The 23,503-nt window shown below is 44.6% G+C and overlaps 1 protein-coding gene across 40 annotated transcripts in view; it reads left to right on the forward strand.

Moving 5' to 3' along the window:
• FHOD3 (formin homology 2 domain containing 3) overlaps positions 1-22,987 on the forward strand; it is a 455,074-nt gene extending 432,087 nt beyond the window's left edge. For 22 of the 40 annotated variants that reach the window (XM_070220943.1, XM_070220963.1, XM_070220945.1 and 19 more), the window contains 4 exons: positions 2,241-2,264; positions 3,808-3,982; positions 10,745-10,906; positions 22,386-22,987. In XM_070220943.1, the coding sequence (XP_070077044.1) occupies positions 2,241-2,264; positions 3,808-3,982; positions 10,745-10,906; positions 22,386-22,468 (444 nt within the window). In that variant the 3' untranslated portion in view covers positions 22,469-22,987. The remainder of the gene's footprint in view (positions 1-2,240; positions 2,265-3,807; positions 3,983-10,744; positions 10,907-22,385) is intronic. The other 18 variants (XM_070220968.1, XM_070220944.1, XM_070220964.1 and 15 more) reach the window with 1 other exon arrangement.
• Positions 22,988-23,503: the final 516 nt, after the last annotated feature.

A 23,503-nucleotide genomic window follows, 5' to 3' on the forward strand; every position in this document is an offset into this window, starting at 1 on the left:
TCAGCAACTCGGGAAGCAGACTGAATCCACTTGGGCAAACCATGGCCCACATTTCATTCCAAAGTATTATTTTTAAAAGTTTTAAAAGAGGATTACTTATTTTTGTGGAAATGAGACACATTGGAGGGTGAAAAATGCAAGCCCAATGTGCTTGTACTTATGAAAACACATCAAAATTTCTTGCCAAATTCTTGAGATTTTTTTTTTACAGATCCCACTAATTTTTAAATTCTGTCCTTCTCTGAAAACATTCGGCTTTCCTATTTATAAACGGGGTAAATGTTTCCAGAGTTTGATTCAAAAGTATTTAAATTGTCATTAACATCTAGACAGTACAGGCTTCTTCAGGGTTCATCCTCAACGTAGTCCCTGTTTTTAGTGGTCAAAGTGGCATCATTTGTGTAGAAAGATTGCCATCTGCTGGAAGATTAGGATATTGTCACTTAAGACAAAGCATCCAGCTTCCAGTTTTCCCAATTAAATTTCTCAATTAAATTTCCATTATGTGCCCAGCACAGCACTGGGCCCTGAGGAGGATGTGTGTGCAGTAAAAGACGAGCTTGTACAAACTTATACATATCATGGATGTTATGATCTGGTTAGAAAATAACGTACATACAGCTTAAAGCACTGAAAACAAAACCAGGCCATACCTTGAGTCCCTGAACGTTAGAGCTGGAAGTGATTTTTAGAGAAAACTATACAGTAAGTTATTTTTAATATAGAGCTGAATAAAATGAGGATGGAAGTGGTAGCAATTAAACAGGGATGACTTTAGAAAAACCATTATTTTCCAAACAGAGAAATATGGATAAAATCGGAAGACCCTACGTTTATAGAGTCAGCTCCGTGTCTGCTCTCGTGTGCCTGTCCCTGCTCCTCTTTCTCGGTTTCTTAAATGCAATAGGCCTCCTTTCTTATAATCTAGGGGTCCCCCCAGGTAAGAGTCAGTGAGAAACTAAATAATTCCTCCTCCTTGTGTGCCCTGAACTGGTTCTAGACGAAATGGTGACATAGACAAGGCAGCAGCAGCCAACCATGGTTGGCCCTGTCTACTGTCATCACACTCCAGATGGGCTGTGGGAATTCAGGCTTCAATCCCAGGACTCCCACATCGGAGGGCAGTGGCAATGCGGGGTGAGGCCCTTCATCACTCTCAACCCCAGCTTCCTCTTCTATGAAAAGGAATGATAATTACCTTGCGGGGTATTGAGAGGGCTAGAAATTTTGTCTATGCAGCACCCTGCACATGTGCTAATTGCTGGAAAAAGGCCATACATCCTGGTTAAATAAGCTCTAAGATTAAAAAAAATAGCAGAGCAGGACTATCATCTTTTGTCACGATGCCACTTGGCTGGGGGCAGCATGGAACATGATGAACTGGAAGCATTTTGTCATTTCAGCTCCTAAAAGTTTAGTCATTTCTCGAAAACCTTGTGTCTGATTTGTTGGTCTGGCCTTGTAACCTCAGCAGAAACACTTACATTGAGTGTGTATTTAATTGAAAATCAAGAGATTGACATGACTTTCACCCCTGATTTATGTTTAGGAAAGGGATATTTTGTTTAAAGGTAGTTGAACAAATTTATCTGGTGATAGTTAAGTATGGCTTGTCAGTTCAGTTATCTGGGACAGGTAAGATTTTAAAAAGAACTTAATTTCATGTTTCTAAGGAGAGAACAGAAGGACCCATCCGGCTTGGGCAGTTGTTCCACTTGTCATGTCTGGCCTGTGTGCGGAAGGGTTCAAGGAGACCCAGACCCAGCAGCCTGGGCGGAGGGGGTGAGAGTCCAGCACTCAGGATGACAGGGGCGGTGACAGCTGACAGGTAGAGCCAGGCAGGTGGAGACCAGTCCCCTTACTGAGGCAGGTGCTGGTCGGTTCTGCCAAGTGGCAGGGCACAGAGCTGGGAGTGACATCCGTTAGTGGACAGGGAACCAGGTAAGCCAGTTATCAACCCTGTGGGTGGCCTCAGGAGATTGGCCTAGAGCTGTGCAAGTCCCTCCTGACTTTGGTCAGGACTGGTCTTGGGGCTCAAGGAGAGAATATCCAGATGAGGGCAGACGGGCTATTCAGGCAGGGCCTGGCAGCTCCCAAATCAGGAGGGTGTTCCCCTGTTGCAGTAGCCAACTTCTTTATTTGAAATTTTACATGTCATTGGAATGATCTGATCTTTGCTGACTCTGTGCCTTCTAAGAATCCCTTCTGTCTTTTCCATCCTGACCTCTCCCCTCGGGTAGACTGATGAAGAGGATGAAGTTGAGGTACGACTGTTTATAAACACGAAGAATGCACATTGACCTTCCCAGGCGTGCTGTAGAATCTAACCTAACAAAAGCAGCATGAACCGTTAGCACCCTTCAGTGCTTTAAACCATGCATGGACGTTTCGGGTTGGTTTCCGTGTGATCGCTAACTTCCCTGCACAGGTTCTCATCATGCTGTGTGTGCCGGGGACAAAAGGGTTAACTGCATTTTCCAAGTCGTCCTTGAGTTCCAGGCCCCGTCAAGAGTGTCAGGTTTAGCGAATCTCTCCCCGCTGCTGGAAAAGTGGACAGAGAATTTTCCCTCCAGCCCCCTGTCTGAGCCTTTTGGCAACTCAAGTATGAGAACTAGATTCTGGAATAACCACATAGAGAGTCCTGAAACCAAAGAGGAAGTGGGGCAGAGGCAAAGACCCAGGCCAGAGCAGCGGTCACCAGCTGTGGGCAGCCTCTGACTTGTGTCCACTTACCCCGATTGGCATCCACTGGATCTGGTGGGATCAGTGTGTGAGGGGTGGAATGGCAGGGGCTCCTCCTCCTGGCCCTGGTGCAGAAGCGAGAACCAAGACCAAGTCGGGGCTGGCTGGCCCTGGAAGAAGGGGAGGGAGCAGCGTAGATGGTACAAGTCACAGATGTGTCCTGGGCTCTGTCACTACGGCTGAGACACTGGATGAAAAGAGGATGTCAGAAATCTATGGAGCTGCTCCTTGCAAATGTTAATCTAAGTGACTTTCTATTTTTCATCCAGATGTTTGGGATTGCGTATATACGGCCTGAGGTTCTAGTAAACTTCTTGTAAAACATACGCCACAACTCTTTGTTCAATCAAAATTAGAGAATATCATCGTGTGCATGTAACACTTATTAAAACAACTACATTTTTGACACGAACAGAAGTAGTAAGTGTTGCCAAACTCAGTTTAAGCATGAATTTCTGTGTCGTATTCTGAGCTGGGCCCTGAAATGAATCGCCCTGGGGCCTTTGGAGCATCACTTAATCTTGGAATGCCTCAGTTTCCTTCTCTGTCAAGTGAGGAGGGATTAGAGCTGGAAAAATCCTTCCTAACTCTTAACATTGTATGATTCTGAGACTGAATCCCACTTTTAAAATTCTGTCATCATAAGTAATATATACAATAAATTTAACTGTTGTCTGGCACTAAATTAAATAACACTCAATACATTTGATTGACAAGGCATGTTTCAATTCTCATAGCAGGGCTTTAGTGTTAGAAATAGATTCCGTTTCTGAATTCTTCCCAGAGTTGATGTCAGTCACCCCTAGCAGGCCCCCAACTGAGGGAATCTGCAGTGAGCCCAGAGACCTGCTGCAATGGAGGGATGGGTGTGGTCCTTCTGGGACCAGGGCTTTTCTTCTGATAAGAGAACTTCCTGTATACATAGATATTCTGTCATTAGTTCATCGACAACCTCAGTGACTGCTATAACTAATATGTTTGCAGAATGTACACAAAACAAAACAGAGAGACAAAGAAGAGAAGATTTTCCTCACTCCACGCCCTAACCCCTCTTTGGTCTTGCAGTCCGGCAAGTTCTCCGGCAGTTCTCCGGCACCTCCAAGCCAGCCACAAGGCCTGAGCTACGCTGAGGACGCCGCTGAGCACGAGAACATGAAGGCTGTGCTGAAAACCTCGTCCCCCGCCGTGGAGGATGCCACCCCTGTGCTGGGTGTTCGCACACGCAGCCGAGCAAGCCGAGGTAACTCCTGGCCCGGGCAGGGTGTGTCTTCCCAGGTTGGCCACCCTGTGGAGGTCTGGTCCCTGTCACAGGGTACAGATGACTGTGCCCAGGAAGTGGCTGCTAAGGGCTGTCAACTCCCTAGGACTCCCAGTGCTGACGTATTCACACACTTCCTTTCACTCACACCTTTGTGACCCCCCTTCAGTAGCTTCATCTCATAAACAACCATTCCCAAAAGTATAACTTAGTTCACACTAGAAGAATTATTACTGTGAATGAATTCTTATGCATTAAAGCAAGGGTCCACAAACTATGGCCCCCGGGCCAAATTCGGCCGGCCACCTGTGAAACACAGCCACACTCGTTTATGTGTTGTCCTTGGTGCTTTTGCACTGCAGTGGCGGGGTTGAGTAGTTGTGACAGAAGCTTCAGGGACCCTAGAGCCAAAAATTATTACTACCTGGCCCTGTACAGAAAAAGTTTGCTGACCCTTGGATTAAAACACCCTTTTGCCTATTTAAATCCTTAGAGGGAGAGAGGAAACTAAAGCTTCAAGATGGTAAAGGCAGATCAGAGTTTCCAGATTTGTTTTAACTTGGAAGGGATTTTTTATTTTAATTAAGAATTGAGATATGTTTTCATGTGAGAATATTTACACATGTTCCCCTGGTCTAGTCTGACACCACGTTAACCTTTCCTAAGTCTCACAGTTTGCAGGATGAAGCCCACACTATTCACGCTGCCATTTGAGGCCCCCTGTGGTCTGGTCCTAGCCCGTCTCCCAAACTTGGCTTTCACTTGTCCCCACGTTGTAGGCACCACCCTCCTCTGCACACCCTGTGTCCCCCTGAACGCCTGCTGTCACTCATGCTGTCCCTTTCTCCTCTGCCTGTCCAGTCCCCATTCACCTCCAGAATCCACCTCCTCTGCACTCCTCGCCTCACAGGGCCACTCCTCTCCCCTGGACTCCTGAGAGCCCAGGTGAGGCCTTCTAAAGATGATAAACTTTACAACTAAAGAGACTGAACTCCTGGAGGACAGGCTTTCTCCTCTGGGTGTTTGCTTAGCACTCACTATGTGCACAGCTAGAAGGAACCATATAATTGATTATCCAAACTGGGATGCTTTAAAGTTGAAAGGGGTTCCAGTAGTAATTATAGTGGGACAGTAGGTAAACAGAACATGCCAGGTAAACTGGATTGTGGGTTACTGGATGCGGGACACATCGCAGAAACTCAGGAACAAATGAATGCTTGCAGCCCATCTTCCTAGGCTCTTCCTAGGCTCCAGTGACCATTCAGGCTCACACGATGACAGAAAGGCAGCCGGAATCTAGAGGGTTGTGATCTGGAGAAACCCCTGAGAAGGCCCACCACTGACTTCTAACTGGCTTTGCTGATTGACCAGTGCTTTCGGAATTTGCTTTGTCAACTATGTTAAATATGAAAAAATAATAATAGTAAAGATAACTTTAACATAAAAGAGGAAAGAAAGGCAGTTCCAAGTTTTCTTCAGAAGAAAGTGGGTCACACAGTGCATATGGTTTCTTGGAGCTTCTTGTGAACCAAAGGGCCACATACTGCCATCAAAGGAGGAGTCTCGAAAGGATCTCCAGGTGGCGTGCTAGTAAGTACAGCATCACTGACTCTAGTGCCCCTCTATTCTTGATGTCGGACTTTGGTCTACCCTTTAATAGGGCTTTTATTTTGATATGCAGTTAAGAATATGCCAGAAGAAGGGCTGCCTCCCTCCACCCTCACCCCAGTGTTATCCTAACTGAGACATAGATGACAAGTAGAAGAGTCATACCTCCTGCTATAACCTTGATTCCCAAACTGTATCTCGAATACTTGCATGTATTAGTATTACATCAAAGAATCGAAGACTAGGTTCTTTGAGATTTAGCTTTTCCAAACCCTCTGACTTCTAGGTAGTTTCAGATGCGGAATTAGGAGAAGAAAACAAATTAATATGATTTGGCAATGAAAAGGCAGCCTTTTGGTGACCAACAGCAGACAGATACAGCTGTGAAGAACTACTGAGCACTTAACATGGTACATTCCGATTGTCTGGTTTTCTGTGTGGAAGGAAAGGTGCCCTCTTCTTGGCCAGTGCTGTCTATAAAAGGCCTCCATTTCTCAGAAAAGCCAAGAAGTGACAGGAGAGAAAGAGTGTGTAAACAAGAAAGAATGTAAGAGAAGAAAGTGGGGATGGTCAGAAGGTGAAGAAAATAATATCATTAAATGTTGAGCAGTAGAGACAGTCTGGATGGAGCGTAAAACAAGGATAAAAATAGCATAGACCAGCTTTACGTTGGTGGGGTGTGGGGAGAAGAATCACTGGTGTCCTAAAAGCCCTAAAACATCCCATGTATGAGTCTCTCTGTGCCCCGGCAGCTCTTGCAGGCTTTGTGTGTTAGGCTAGACGTAGCCACCAGGAGATCCAGGTCAGCGTTAACGCCTGCATTGTGGTGACCCCAGACGTCAGCAGTCTTGAGCCCCTGTATCTTGGTGATGCGAGGGTAGTGCAATGGAAGCCATCCTGGGAGATGGAGTCCAGTATCTCTAATGGAACATAACAAGTTGTGCTAATTTTAAAAGAGAAAATAGACATTTGTTCCAGACTAGAAAGGACAGAGAGAAAAAGATGTTGCTGGGTTTGTACAATATGGGTTCATTTCCACTAACTGATGAAAGGGATTAGAAAGGAAAGCTTTTCAGTTTATCTGCACATTCAAAGACTTCTGCTGCAAGGTGGCATGTTGTAGGGAGTGACAAGCCAGCATTCCTGCTACAACAACTAGAAAAAAAAAATGACCAAAGCTTCCTTTAAAAGACATCAGAGAACTGCAAAAGGAAAGCAAACTAGACAAACTAGAACTCTGGGTGAGCTGAGAGTGCCTCTCAAGGAGCATTTGCCAAGTCTGGGCACAGGCTGAGACCTGGACTTGCCCTGGGTAGCGTGACTCTAACAGTAAGGAGAAACCAGCAGAACTTCTGGTAGCCACGTGAGCTGGCATAACAGATTGGAACTAGAGGAGCTCCAAACACAGACAATTTTCTCCATGAGACATTTGCCAAGTGATGAGGCAGCATAGGAATTCTTGAAGTTGTGAGGAAACAAAAACAAGCTAGAGTAAGCACCTTTGACAAATGCATGCAGATATTTAAAGACAAGTGTACTGATTCTCGACTAAAACTGCTATCTGGCCCGGACCCCACTCAGTATTTCAGTGTGTCTACTTAACAAAAAATGGGTGAAGACGGGGGAAAGATGACACTGACCTCAGTCTCTGCATTCTTTTATACACAAAGTCCAGTGCATAGTCAAAATTATGAGCCAAGAGAAGAACATGAAAATATGATCAATAAGAGGAAAAGTAGAGAATAGCAACAGAGCCACTGGTGATCCAGATGTTGAAATTTTCAGTCAAGGTTTAACCATTATAAATGTTAAGGAAAATGGAGGAAGATATAGACAAATTGATGAATAATTTCAACAGAGAATTGAAATTTATTTCTAAAAAAGTCAAATGGACATTCTAGAACTGCAAAAGAACATAACTGAAATAATGAACCTATTGGATGGCTTTAACAGGGAACTGGCCCCAGCAAAAGAGAGGATTAATGAATTCAAACATAGGTTAATAGAAAAATGTAGAAACTGAAGCATGGTGAAGAAAAAGGAAAGACCAGAACAAAATGTAAGAGATATGTGAGACACTGTCAAATGGTCTAACATATGTGTAACTGAAGTACCAAAAGATGGGTAAGAAGCAATAATTAAAGGGATAGTGGCTAAGAATTTCCCCAAACTGATGACAGATATCAAGCCACATATTTAAGCAATGTAGCAAATCAAAGGAGAGTAAATACAAAGAAAACCATACTTAGGCATACCATGGGCAAACTGGTGAAAATCAAAGATTAACATAAAATCTTTAAAACAGTCAGAGAGAAAAGATACATTACTGTCTAAGGAACAACAGTAGGAAGGATGGGTCACTGTTAACAGAAACTATGGCAGTCAGAAGAAAGTGGAATGACATCTTTAAATTGCTAAAAAAAAAAAAAAAAAAGCTTCTAACCTAGGAGTCTATACCCAGGGAAATTCTTTCAGAAATGAAGGCAAACTTTTATTAAATTATATTACAAATATTCCTAATTATAGCTTTCACTGCTCCAGAACTAATTTTCTTCTACATTTTACTTGAAGCATTAAAACAGTATATCTACTTTGATATAATTATTTTCCTTTAGACTATTTCTTTAAGTTAGATTTTTCAAGGAAAAAATAAATTACAGTGTTTTCTTTCAAACTACAATTTACATATTTAGAAAAATGAAGTGAAAATAAAGTGATATGGTGCTATCATGGTCTATAGTGCTTTATCCCCTCCACCACATCTCAGTATATGTAAATGTCTTGCTAATACTTGGGAGACTGTGGTGAGCCAAATGGCCCCTTGGGGTCTGGAAAAGAGATAAGCAGTGTTCCCCTGATGGCTCTATGTGATGCGAAGGTTCCAGGAAAAGAAACATACGTGACCAGGAAAAACAGGTATAAATGGTGATCAGGCAGTGAGGACAGTAACCAAGGGGAGTGGGGATGAAAAAGCAGACCCAGGAATGAGGTCATGAGAGAAGGACATCATCACAAAACTGAGTCTGACAATCCTGGAATACAGCAAGATATTCCTTTTAGGCATCTCCTGACAACTTACAGTGGAAGCAGTCCCCCTAGGGCTGTGTAAGATGGGAAGTATTGGGAATTCTGAGTGGGAAGATCAGATGACGCCTTCATTTTGGGCCCGTCAAGTGCAAGTTATATTATGAGCTAATACAATTGATTGAGGTTTGAGTGTTTTTGGAAGGGTAGTCTGGCATTTCAGAAATACAATTGATTGAACTTTGTGTGTTTTTGGAAGGTAGTCTGGCATTTCAAGACACAGAATTATAAATCAATAGATGAAAAGGAAAACAGGAAATTGTTGGGCAAAGCACAGTTGCTCTGTTGATTGCTTTACACTGAGGAGGCCATTGTTCAGAGGCTCTGCAGAGTCCTACTCTGAAATCTGTGCCCCTGTGAGGCCTCTTGCCTCTGATTAGAACACCTGGACCATCCTGAGAATGCAGAACAATTCAGCAGCAATTTCAAAGCGTCACTTCTGAGCAGAATATATTTTTGAAGGGTTTTATGATGCTGAAAAAACTAGTCTTCTGATGGGAGCAAGAATATCAAATTCCCTTGGATATAAGCAGAAAAAGTAAAATTTACTGATTTTGTATATGCCAGCACAGTAGGTATGCCCCCATTCTTAAAACAAAACAAATTTTTAAATGACATGAACAACAATAACAAAAACCTTGTCACTGGAGAACATCATTGTCCTATGGCCACAGGTCTCAAATACATGCAGGTGACAGAGCACCTGGAATCCTGGTACTCCTTTTGCAAAGTGTGAATTATTTATGTATTTAATTCAGTCATATGAATTTTGTTAGGAGAAATTATGACTAAATTATAACATATTACATATTTGCAGTAAAATTTCAAATTTCAACCACAAACACATGTCCATGAAAATCACACTCTACTGCACTGTGATCAGCTATTCCCAAGTATTTCCATCAATATCCAAACACCAAAAGTTTTGAAAAATCAGGATGAGAGAAGAACTCTAAGATGCACATTTCCTAGCATTTTTTCCCCTGTGGTTTGGGAAAACTCACTGTCCTTCAGCTTCAGCTGATGTTAGGCTCGGGGTAGCTGTGTTCCTGAGGCATACAGTTTGAGAACACTCACCTACAAGCTTTGAAGTTGTATGCTTATTACAAAGGAAAGTGTAGGTAGAGGAAATTCACAATTTTGAGCTCATTGTGCGTTATTTCTTACAGAAGCATATTTCTCATCTTATAGAAGAGATTTCACAAGGAAGTTGACTGATCACAAAGGCACAGTCCTTGATACATTGAAGTAGCATTCATTTCTAATTGTTTAATATAACTGGGGAACCCATGTTTTTGCTGTCCTCTTGCTTGTCTATAGGCAGTTGCTTTTATGCTGGACTTGGACTGTCTTAACATATAGTTACTTATAAACATCTTTTTGTCTGGTCAGGGAGCAGATGAATATACCAAAAGAAATTTTGTATCAGCTCCCCCTTTGCTGTTTAAGGAGTGCAGTCCTGTTATGATTTTCCAGATGATTTTCTAGACTATCCAAAGATAAACTATATGTTACAAAATCCATTGATTTTTATTTAACTGAGTAGGAGGTTAACGGTTAGTTGACCTTCACTAGGCACATACGACCATGGATAGAGAGGTGACAAATGTCTCTGGACATTGCTGGATAGATACATCACTGGATATCTCAGATGTCTCAGATATCCAGTGATGTGCAAAGCAGCGTGAGGAGTCTGTCCTCCTGTGATCACGTGACCTGGCAGGTGGAGGCAACACATCCAGGTGTTGAAAGTTAAAGGACGGTGAGAGACAAAAATACAGCTGTGTTACACGCTAGCATGACATAAGTGCCCCAACTATGGATTTGTGGGAGTTCAGAGCCTGGAGGGTAATGGTCACAGGTCACAGTGGTGCCCCTGTAGTGGGGATGGCTGAGCGTTCCAGATCTGTCAGGCTCAAGCTCTAACTTTGGCCTCTGCTCTGATCCTTTGCCGATGGAGTCCCGCTGCTGGAGGAGCAGTGTGGCAGTATTTTCTTTGGTATTTTCCTTCTCTCTGAGTTCGTTGCACTCTCTGGTTGTTTAATTCTTCAGGATCCGCTAGTTCATGGACTATGGGAACAGATGACTCGCCTAACGTCACGGATGATGCGGCTGATGAAATCATGGACCGCATTGTCAAGTCGGCCACCCAAGTGCCCAGTCAGCGAGTGGTGCCACGGGAGAGGAAGCGCTCCCGGGCCAACCGGAAGTCTTGTAAGTGCCTTGGAGTTAGGGTGACGGACTCACCCTTCAGGGATCCGCCCTCCCGTTCTCTGTGACCTGGGTAGGGCAGAGAATCAGAGGCCGGCTCCAGTGAGCTGTCAGTGGTGACTGCAGGGCCTACCTGTGCTTGTTAACAAGGTTTCATGCTTGGCGATCAATGTTGGCCATTGTGGAGGAAGGACACCTGTCCAGTGTATTTGCCATTTCTGACGAGGCCTCCCTCAAGTCATACTTTGTCCCCAGGAAGGTCTGAAAGGCCCTTAAATGCCTCTGGCCTGCAGGAGGGGGCGTGGTGGGGCCTGTTGCCGAGTACTTCCCCAGCTGCTTTGCTGAGGCTGTATTTCTGCCCCTCACCCTGCCTCAGGGCCCACTTTCTGAGCTGGAAACCGGTTCCCCCAGGGTTCACTGCTGCCCACAAACACGTTGAAGGTGAAAACCAGGGGTAGTAAGTGATTTTATGATCATTAGGATGCTTAAAATATTTAATGTTAGGCTACGTTGACCTGTTTTTTTTTTTTCTTATCTTACCAAATAGAGAATTCAACTAAATCAAAGTGACTGATTTTCTCATGTAGTCTGAGCCTACAACCTGCTCCTGCCCACTGAATGATGGGTGTGGAGTCGCCTCTGTGGGCGCCACACTGACTCTCACAGGGACTATTCTCTGTAAAGAAGGAGGGTGCTCTGGCTCCTTTGACGTCCGCCTGTGTTTGCCAAGGCCCTCACATATTTCGGAAGAGGGCTCATCCCCTAAGCCCTGGCCTGCTGCCGGTCACTAAAGAGACAGCTGGAGTCTTTGCCAGCTCTGTCTCCAGGGCAGGGATTTATGACCTTTCACAAGAAGGAAGCCTGCTTGCCTCCTTATGTCCTGGCTCCCAAAAGTGAAAGGAGAGTGACCTCAAGTAGGCAGGAGTTCAGTAAGGAACTCAAACTCAGACTCCCGCCAAGTGGTGCCACCCTTACGATTCACACAGGAGGTGATTCGGGCCTGGGCTGCATATGCTGGACCCCACGGTTCTGTATGACCCATTGACATGCTTGTTTCCAGGGTAAAGAACACTAAACCAAATTGCTGCAGACTATTGGACGCTGCTCCTTTTCTATCATCTGCTTTAGTTTCTGATAGGAATTTTTTTTTTCCAGAAAGGAAACTAACACTTGACAACTCCACTAGAGACAGAGTTTCTCAAACCACAGAGTTTGGGGGCTGGAGGGAGGATATGATTCTCATTCAGTTAGATGTGTGGCTGAAAGTCTGTTTTTGCCATGCTCCTAGATGAGGTCAATGCTGTTGGTCTTTGGTACACATTTCTAGTAACTTCTTGAGCTTCTTCTCAATCATAGCTGCACGTTAGAACCTTCTGCAGAGCTTTAAAAATTTCAGGTACCTCGGCTGCACCCAGGTCAACTACTTTGGAGCCTCTGGGGTGGGGCCCTGAGGTCTAGGGCCCTTCAAGAATATATTTGTGGGCTCTAACCTCAATATCAAAGACCTGTACATTTATTTTTTCCAACATTTTGCTATTTCCTAGTGCTGCTATGAATTCTTTGCCAGTCTCCTGGTGCACCCATATAAGAACTTGGCTTTGTAAGAACTTGCTACTCAAAGTTGGTCCTCAGACAATATGGGCATCTCCTGGAGGCTGGTTTGAAATGCAGATTCATGGTTCCCACCCCAGGGCAACTGATTCAGAATCTGCATTTAATAAGATCACTGGTGACTCATGTGCATAAGAAGGTGACTCACATGCACAAGAAGGTGGAGCAGCCCTGGGGTATGAGGCCAGGAGTGGAATTGCAGGGTCCTCAGGTTTACACATCCTTGGTGGCAAACTCTTCTCCAAAGGGGTGGGGCTAATCCATTCTCTCTACACTGCTAGCAAATCTCAGTTGCTCCAGACCAAGGCCACACTTCGCTTTTTGCCTCTCTGAAGGGTGTGAGATAGTACTTCCTTGTGGTTTTCACTTAGATTTCCCTGCACACTAGGAAGGTTGCGCCTCTTGCCATTTGTATTTCTTTTGTGTGTGGCTTGTCCATATCATTTGCTTATTTTTCTCTTGCTCTTTTTCATGATAAGAAATCTATTTCTTAAATAGCTTTTTAAAATGAAATTATGAAAGACTTTTTGAGGTCTTTATCTTCCATTATTGACCTTTATTGCCCTCCTATTAGTTATTTCAATAAACTGGTAATCAAATGGCAGAAACCTTGCACGGGTTAACTCCTGGTCTTCCTGCAATGGGCAACCTCAGTGCAAGAATTGCCACTTGGAGGAGCTGGGAAAAGCATGGGGGGAGGTCAGACCAAGGGAGATGGGTAGAGAAAGGATGCCAGGCCAGGGAATACCTTCACAGAAGGTGGGCAGGGTTGGACCAGGAACCTCAGAAATGGAAACGACATGAGACAGTGGCCTGGATGGTCCCCAGAGGCCCAGGATATGTGTTCCTCCTACAGGTTACATGTCTCTGTTGGCAAAGAGTGTTGGCCCTGTCCTCTGATCTAGAGAGAACCAGATTCTTAGATAGACCCATAATGTCACTGGGAACAATAATATGGCCGCAGTTAATTTTCTTCTTCAATCTAGCTAGAGAGATATTTTGCCTATTTTTGTGGTTGACATAAAATAATTTCGTGTGGTACCATTTCCATTCCAATTTTATGTAAAACAGCCGTATATTCTTTTTATTTAGCCAAACATTTTATCCTGTGATGCAGTTACTACAAGTACAGCACTGTATGTATGTAAGTGTTTATCTGTAACAGGTTTAATTTATTAGTAAGGGTACCATCAACAGAAATTTAAGATGGGGAAAGTTACTTCGATTTCTGTTATAAAGGGATGATAAACTCCAGCTTTTCACATGAGGTTGAAGGAATATGAAAAAAACAATTTGCAAAATCAACATGACTTCATGGTTTGGGCTTCACTCTGAAACAATGTTGTATTTGATTTGATTGTTAATGATGGCGATGAGGCAAGTGCATAATGAATAACCAGCATATTTGGGCTAGAACTCGTTTGGCTGGAGACAATAATAGTTCAGTTATTGCAGGAAGCCAAAGAGAATCCATCCTGTAACCTAGAAATTTATGACCTGCAAGCCACTTGAGAATCCTTCCAGATAATTAAATGTCTGCTTTCATGGTTTATGCTGGTGACTAAGCCTCCACGTGCTGAATATTCTGCTAACACCTGAAATATGCGGCCGGTTGGGACACGCCGAGGACATCTTAATATATTTGCAGGTTCCCATGGCACAGTTCTGCTTTTCCAGCTGGTGCCATCAGGGTCTCATTAAGTAAAATGTTTCGTATCTTACTTGTCCTGTTGATTTCTAGGCTGTGAAATGGTTGATCTAATGCACCTCATGTGCTCCCCCAGATTCTAGCTAAGGCTCTCCAGATGGTGGATTTGACTGGGAGAGAATGTTCTCTGAGCTCTTTGTTTTTTTCTTATTTTGTTTTCTCTTTTCATCATATTGGGGCAGGTATTTTGTCCCGGGGCTATTTGTTCTCTTAGGCCTCCTGGATGTTGGCCTTCCCTAGAAAACCCTGAAGCTGGCCAACATTTGAGGTATCCTTACCAGGGTGATTTAGCAGGACAGGCCCTGGTAGCTGGGGAGGACAGGGGGCCCCTCCCTCATGTTCATTTCTCTTGGACCCATCTTTGGAAGAGAGTCTCTGTCCAACTGGCTGCCTACATGTGGCTATTAACCCAGACTATCACAGAACAGAGTGGAGATGAGGGACTCAGTCTGCCTTTCCTTTTTCCTCAGGGGAGCCCAGATCTTGTTACAGTTGAGGTGGATGGATGGATGCCCCTTTTCCTGCTGAATTTCCCTGCAAGGGGGAGTCTGGGCCCCACTTGTGATGTGACTGTGGAGTTTTGGGCTCAGGGCTATGTTTCTGTGAAGATGTGATCACCTTGATGTGACCTACAAGTAATTGACCAATTTCTTAGCTAGTTAAGAATGTAAGGTTGGTCACCTTTACGAGAACAGTCTCTCAGAGGAAAGAGGCAGAAGTCCGATTCCAGGGACTCCTGGGAAAGGAAGGCAGAACTGATTTGATTGCCGCCCTGACCCTCGTCTCCTCACACCATGACTCCCTTCTCATTGTGTGTCTCATGAAGCTTCAGCCTTCTCGAAGGGCATGTGACATATTGCACGTTGATTTGATATAACTAAAATCTTTTTTCTTTTACAGAATGTTGAAGGATGTAGCTATGTTATTGTTAAGTAGAATTTCATGGAGAAAAAGGATGATGGAATCTGAAAAATTATGGAATCTGTTTTAGGGAAAACAGGAGATATGCCTCACAAAATATTAGATTCAGCTCTGGATCTGGTCAGTACACAACTTAGTTCAGTTGTCTCTACTTTTCCAAAGCGGCATTTGATAATATCCAGGGATTTTCCCACTAATCCCATTAAGAAAAATTTCCCTGCATTTTACTTAAATAGTTCTTCCTTCCTTACTGAGAACTAATTTTATATTCTTTGCTAGGGCAGGCTAACAATGGCAGTAGGCCAGACGCATTACATCTAGTGCTCTTGGGATACAATAAAATAAGATGTTAGTGGAAAGGACCAAAATTTCTCAATCAAACTTTCATCTTCTCAACAACAGTGTCATTACTACTTACTCAGCACTAATTATTCTTAGAGCTCATTAAACCTGGACTGATCCCTCCTCTAAAGACAGCTGAGGCTGCCGACCCAGGTATCCTGGACACAGGACATGAGGCTAAAGAGAACATGTCCAAGAGAGAAGCAGAAGTCTCTGCCCTAAACCCGGGTGGAGAGTCGCTGCATTTGAGAGGGCCAGCTTGAGGGCTCGTGCCTCTTGGGGGGAGTGCCACCATCAGTGCCCCCTCCAGGCTGCAGGCTTAGAGTGACCAGAACAGGATGGAGCTGACAGTGGCTCTTGGATTCCCTGGGGCCTGCTTAGAGCCTGTGGTGGGTTTCAAGACCTTTTTCCTTGAAAAGGAAGGCAGGTAAGTGAGGAAGGCATTCGCAGCCTCTGCTCTGCCTTGGGAGGGTTTTTGAGGCAGAGGTGGATGGACACAGGAATGGAACTTTGAAGGGGATGCGGGAGATGGGATGGGGTCCATAATTAGAGTCTGGGAAGTGGGGAGAGAAGTGAGGCCCGAACAAGGGCAGGTGCTATCAGGACTACAAACAGACCCCAAATCACCCAGCCCCGGAGGTGGGTCCAAAACAAGGGTATACAGGTCTTGCACCCAAGTCCATGAGGATGGGAGCAGCCCTGTGCTCCAGAGCAGGGCTGGGCCAGAGGCCAGGACTCTGATGTGGCAAGAAGCTCAGGTAGAGGCCTCAGGGTTAGAGAGGCAATGCAGGAAGAGTTTGGAAGTGGTTCACTGCAATGAGTGGCTCTCTGGTTGTTTCGTTTTCAGACAAATCACCCTCTCGAACTGGGAACTGGCACATTGAAAGAGGAGGCTGGCTTGTGTGTCCTCTTCCGTGTCTATCTGTGGGCCAGGCACCTGTTGGGCCCAGAGCAGAGTGGAGGTTCAAGAGGAAGGAGGATCAGTAAAAAGAGCAATCTAAGAATCTGTCCTTCCTGCCTCTGAGAGCTGCTCTGAAGGCAAAGCAGAGGGTTCCTGGAAGAGTGTTTTGGAAAGTGCTAAACTCCTTACCCACAGGAGGAGGTCGTGGTATTTCATTGCCTTTGCTGCCAAGTTCGAATGGAATAGATTTCCATGCTCGGGAATTTGCACATTCATACAACAGAGGAGGAGACTTGTCTCACATCAATTATTTAGCCTCACTGAGTCTCAGTCTTCTTAGATACAGTGAGGGCAGTAGTGCCAGCCTCCCAGGTCAGTTGTGAGGGTTAAGTGAGGCACCTATGACAGGTTCCCACCACCCTCCCTCCATTCCAGGCTCTGTCACACTGCTGCCCAAGGGACCCAGACCTGTTGGGAATGAAGCTGCCTGCAGGTGCTTAGGGGCTGCCATGTTGAAGTTACAGAGAGCCTGTACATAGAAACCATACCTACCTGGTGGTCACTCTGCCACCATCCCCACCCACCACTGTCTACCTCACTTGGCCTGCTACAATTTGCAGACCAGACTCATCTTTACCTCTCTTTTTACCCCAGGATCCTGGTTGACTAGGCTTGCACCTGGGCACTGCAGGCTGGGTTGTCAGCATAGTATTCGTCTAGTATTGTTGTGATGTCCCAGACAGAGAACTGATGAGCTGGACTTCATCTGGGAAGGGGGAAGGCAGTTCTGTCCCACCCAGGGCTTGAAATAATGCTGGCAACTCTGAGTCTGTGGATCCTGAGCCATCCTCCCTCCTTATCTGTAGACTTCCCCAAGTTGTCGCCTTCTGAGGGCCTGCCTTTCCTTGTGTCTGTCAGATGGCAGTGATTCGAGTCAGGGCCCCCAAACCTGGCTAGCCATCTGCATCTCCTGGGGAAGATTCAAATGCAGTATGGGGACCCCTCCCAGAGACCTTGGTTGTGTGTGTCTGAGCTGAGTCTAAGAAGTCAAGTTTAAATCAACCAGGTTGGGAAGCTTGGCTTCTTGTTATTGTTCCAAGTTTTATTTTTTTTTACTTTTTATTTTAAAAGAATTTTAGACTTACAAAAAAGTTGCAAAAATAGCACAGAGAGTTGCCTTATATCCTTCCCCCAGCTTCCTCTAAGGTTGGTACCTACACACCATAGGACAATTTACCAAAGCTAAGAAATTAACATTGGTATAATATTGGTAGAAAAATTACATAATATTTTAATAAATATTTATAATAGTAAATATTTGTATTAAGTAGATAATAAGTAGTTACATAATATAATTATATATTATATATAAATAATTACATAATACATATGTAATACATAATACATGTGTAATAAATAATTACATAATAATTACATAATATTGGTATAAAAATAACATGGGTATAACTATTAACTGAGCTATAGGCTTGATTCAGATTTCTCCAGTTTTTCTACTAATGTCTTTTTTCTGTTCCACGATCCTACCCAGGATCCCACATTGCACTGAGCCATCATTGCCTCCTTAGTCTCCTCTGATCTGTGGAGGACATTTCATGACCTTGACACTTTTGAAAAGTACTGGTCAGTTATTTTGTAGAATGCCTGGCAATTTGGGAAACTTCTGGTTTTAATGGACAGGATTTTATGTGAAAAAAAGATGGAAAGTGGAAATATGCAAAAGAACTAATTGACATTGACCCCGCCCCCCACAAAAAAAAAAAACAACACAGAAAGTCTAACATTACATCATTAAGAACGATACACGTTTAAACAATTCCCTCTATTTAAGTCCAAAGGGGCATGACTGGACCCACCATTTTTCTCTGCTCAGCAGACAGGTCCCTCGAGAAACGAGGAGTGCATAAATGGACAGTGTTGAATAGCCACAAGGCTATTACCTCCCAACCACGAGACACAAACATTTAACACATCTTGAAGTTCTGATATTAGTCTCTATAATCCTAGACATACTGCTCTCAGTATATCCGGTAGAAAATCTTTAGAATCTTAGGGATTACAAAAAAAATCCAACTTATTTCCAAATTGTTTGACATTATGTGTGAAAAATAAATATCTGACAATGACCCAAAGGTGAAAGAGCACAAATGGGTTTTTGTCACATGGAAGTAAAACTTGGTCCATTTCCCATCGATTGAAAGCTTGTCAGAACACGTCCTGCCCAGCTTTGGTAGGGCACAGCTGTTTCCAGGGTGGGTTATGATTCAAATGTCCTGGCTTAGATCCTTTTCTACCACTTACTGTGTGTGCTTGGGCCAGGCACTTGATCTCTCGATGCCACCATTTGCTCCCATCCTGGGGATAACAGCACCCATCTCATAGGGTTTCCACAAAGAGTAAATGAAATAATCCACAGTAGGGCTCAGTAAATGGCGGCCGCTATCACCATTATTCTCAGCTTGAACTCGCCTTAGCAAAGAGTCACCTGAGAGCACTTTGTAGGATTAACATTTTTTTTTCAATTCTAGGGGAGAAAAAAAAGGGAAAAAATTTAGTTTTCTCCCCTGAGTCCCCAGTCACCCCTATGCTGCATGTCGACAGCAGCGGGGCGCCTGTGTCAGAGCCCACTGTTCTCCCTGCCATGTTGTGAGAGTTGTCAAGTGCCTGGGGCATAGAGTGGCTGCTGGTGCCAGCAAAGTGACCCACGGCGTCTGTGGAAGAGCTGCGAACAGACAGGGATAAACATTTCCATGGTCTGTTCTCTGTTAAGCAGCTGTGGGGAGGGGAGGCAGTTGCGTGTGACAGGCTGGGGAGCAGCCACACTGTAGCAAGAGCATTCACGCGGGAAGCAGGAAGGGAGGGCGGTGGGGGACTCAGACATTATCAGACATGAACCACCCCTCCTCCCCCAGCACTTGAGAAACCCCCTATTTGATGGAAGGTTTGTTTCTCTTGCACACATTCTGCATCCTGCATCCTGCAAGCTTCTGTGTCCCGGTCTCCTCGTTCTCTTATGTCCTCAGCACTCTTTTGCTTTCCGGAAACTTTCTGAGTGAGAGCCAGCTCTCTGTCTGGGCAGGGTCTGCTGCCCTGCGCCTTTCTCCTCACACAACATCCCTGTCAGCCGCCTGCCCCCTTGACGGCAACACTTGGCTCAGTGTAGAGTCTCAAGTAATGGTTGCTGAATGAATGAGTGAACTGATGAGCAGAGAGATGGCCAAATGGACCTCTAAAGAAGTTTTTGCTATGCATGGCTTGAATCAGGGCACAAGACTGATTCAACTAATCACCTTCATTTCACACCTTCTTTCAAGTGGTAACTTGAATTGACTTTGACTGTTTAACAGAGGAACTAAGGTCTTTTTTGCAGTTAATGTATTTATTATGGGGTTATTTTTATTATGTATTATATTTATTATGAGACAATTTATCTGAATTGTCACAAAGGCCCACAGAAAGTCGGATTCCATCGGTGGGGCAGATTTTTCTATGAATACCTACTTTTCAGGGACACATCTGAAGAGCAAAGGGACCTTAGCCTGTACTGGCTTTTCCCCACAGAGAACACTTGAGCCCAGGCCGGAGGGGTGAGGGAGGGTCCCACGGGGTCTGGCGCATTAAAACTGCGAGTAGGCCCTGAGGCCAAGGGTGCAGCCTCTGTGCAGTCAGGCAGCAAAGCTGGTGCAGCATCAGTAAGCTTTGCTCTGCTCTCTGAGCCTGTCCCAGACAGGCTGGCCCAATAGCCATAACTATTACGAGATTATGGCATGTGTTGTAAGGTGCGAGGGTCCTTATTCAAGTATTTATGTGAACCAAACGCTACAGTTATAGGATTAAAGCAAATGTGTGAACAGAAGTGTTAAAGAAGCATCTTTAAGTGCCCTCATGGGTAAAATGCCTAGCAGTTTGTGGAGACTTCTCTTGTCATTTGGCCAATCATGCCTACCTAAAGGCGCAAAGATTATAGTTCACAGACATATGACCATGCCCCCTTCTGCGACTAATGAAATTTAAGATGCCCGACTAGTGCAGCATGGACTTCTTCAGGCAGAAGTTTATGTCTTGGATAAGAGGACTTGGCAGTCCTAGTCAAGAATGAGAAATATTTTATCTTACTTTTTTGCCATTAAAATTATCTTTCTTTAACAAACACTTGGAGTATTTAAAGAATATAAAAGGTTATTGCAAACTAGTATTTTATTGCTGCCCCATAGAGCAAATTCCATTACTCAGTTGAATGTAATCTGCCTCCAGCCAATGCTCTGGAGCCAAACATATTGTCTGGACAAGTCAGACACTCAGTCTGGAGCCCAAGGGGCCAGGGGTGGGGGAAGGGAGAGCTAGTGCAGGAAAAGTTACAGGTGGGTGGCTCTGGGGCCCAGAGCTAGGCTTGGAAATAAAGTAATGTGTGGTGGCATGATTTGAGGGTGCCCCTCACCCTAGATCTTTAAGTCTCTATAAAAATCCACACTTGATGTCTGTGAGTCTTCCATAAGTGTTTTAATTCGTTAAGTGCTGAGCACACAGTAGGTTCTCCAGAAAGGATTTGTTGATTGACCAATTGATGGGTTAGGTGTTGACCTCTGATCAAAGTGCTGATTCCTGGGAGAGAAGAAACCATTTATTAATAGATATTAGCCCCTGCTCATTCTGCCGTGGCCATGGGTCTTGTAGATCCTTTGTCCACAGGCTAAGTGGGCTTTTGCCCAGGGGATGATGGGGAGGCATGGAATATGGGATGTTGCCTACAAACATGAGGTGGGGCCCTGGCCTCTGGGGATGCCTCAGAGGATACAGGCCCCCTGGTCACAGGTGGGATGTGGGGAATTGGGTCTGGCAAGGGAAGATGGGAAGGGTGAGCTTTACTTTCTCCACGTTTTTAATCAAGGCCTTGCCCTGACCATCTCAGGGACTCTGGTTGATTTAGGATTTAGGATGGAAGTAGATCTGTAACACATCTCTTCTGAAAACAGAACAAATACCCTAAACTCTGTATGACCTTACATACATAGTAGGCCAAATACAATTTATAAATTAAGGGAAATGTAATTAGGCAACTTTCAAATAAAAGGACCTGTCTTGGAAGGGGCAGCTGCCTCCTCGTTCACCCTATCCAGCCTTTATTTTGACATAGAAATTGATCAACACTGAACAATGGGAAAACCCATAAGCCCAAGCTAAACACAAGTTAATTCTAAGTCAGTTAAATATGAGTGCTCTTCAAACTGCCAGTTGTAAGCCCCAGTGAAGGAGTCATTGGGCCTTCTTGAGCCTCGTGTGTTTCACAGAGACCATCCACCAAATCCACCCAGGAGAAGTTTAGTAATTTGCTCCTTGGCAACCAGTCTGCAAGGAGTCGCTGGTTATTCTCTCTGGAGGCCCTTTGATGAGTTGAGATTAAGACCCACAATGCTCATGGAGAGACTCATCCTGACTGCTCCCTGCCCTGGGTTCTAGTACCACCTTGCTCTGCAGGGCCACGGGTTCTTTGATATGTCCCCAGCATTGTTGCTCCTCCTATGGATTTGTGGGGTTATCTTACCTAATTTGCATCATTGGAACTCACATTTTCCTATACTATGTAGTTACTTTTCCAGCTCTGATCCACTCCTTATGCAGGTCTGAGGCTGAGCTCTCAACATGCACCTACACTCTTGCGGTTTGCACCCATTTCTCAGAAACCTTGTAAGGATGGGCCTCTCCTCCCCTCTTACCAGGTCCCCCCTCTGCTTGGATCCCCACGTCAGCACCTGTGCCACCTTCAAGTCAGCCTCTTGCAGCCCCATGATTTTTCCTGCCCTGGCAGACAGACTTCCAGGCACTTCAGCAGGAGCAGGATGGGGCAGAGCGTCCGTGAGCCCTGTGACTCCTGTGGGGTCCTTGGGGGAAAGGGGTCTGGTGTGCTGACTGCCATATGCCTGGCTGCTGATACCTCCTTCTCTTCTTCTCTCATTGACTGTGATCTGCCCATGCCGCTGCAGTGCGAAGGACCCTGAAGAGTGGCCTGACTCCAGAAGAAGCCAGAGCCCTGGGCCTGGTCGGCACCTCGGAGCTGCAGCTGTGACACATGTGGCTGCCCTAAGATGTGTGCCCAAGCAGTGCAAGCTCCTGCTGGATGCAGCCCCTCCAGTGGGGGACAAGGAGACTCTACGTGAACATCCGAAGGTTCTGAAGGGAGGCCCGTTTCTAGTGTCACCGCGTGGCTTGTGTTGCCTACTGTGCATTGACACAGATCTCCGGAGTCTCCTTCGCATACTTTCTTCATCGTGTCAGCTGTGTTTCTCTTTTTTCCTTGACACCTGGTTTATTAGTTCCAAAGCGTGACACCTTTTCTGTGCAAGGAACAGCCGTTTAAGGAGCAAATCACTCTGTCACAGTTACTATGGTCATATGAGGCAATTTGTTTAGATTCACAGACTGGGTCTCTCCACAACACCAAATATCCAGATGTAAACTCCAAAATTGTACACAAAAGAAAGCACAGATTGTTTTCCAGTTGTGGATTTTAGATGTACTAAATGTTTATACAAATTCATAAGTGTACACCATGTTTCAAATACTAAATAAATAGAGTTTAATGCTATAACTGGAAACTTTTATTCTCCTGGGTTTAGGACCTTAAACAGCTCCATGGGCTCGCTCGTTTCCTTCTGAATCAGCAGAACCTCTTCTCAGGTTCATCAGAAGGACCCTGACTGGGAACAGCCTCCAGGCCCTTTGTCTTTCATTTTGCTTTTTTGGTTAATGGAGTGAGAAGCACCAACAATGTGCTCTTTGCAACTCCTGATTAATTAGGCATCAGTCTTTATTGCAGGATATGTTAGCGATGACCTCATATATGTCACTTACCCATGTGCTTTGTTTTGTTCCATTGTGATGCTGAAGCAAAAATTAGAGTAGCATTTCAACATCTGAACTATTCTGCAACTCACTTCCTTGCCTCTTACGTAAAAATTCATTTTCTTAAAAAGTTTACGAAGTCACCAAAACAAATGGAAATTTAAAGCTTTGTCTACAGAGAACTTCAGAATGACAAGTGTGGTCCTTGGCACTCAACACAGGTCATCAGAAGTTAAGGTGTTCAGAGAGGAAGGCACGG

This window comes from Equus caballus, chromosome 8 (assembly GCF_041296265.1).
Source record: "Equus caballus isolate H_3958 breed thoroughbred chromosome 8, TB-T2T, whole genome shotgun sequence".
In the NCBI taxonomy this organism is placed as follows: domain Eukaryota; kingdom Metazoa; phylum Chordata; class Mammalia; order Perissodactyla; family Equidae; genus Equus; species Equus caballus.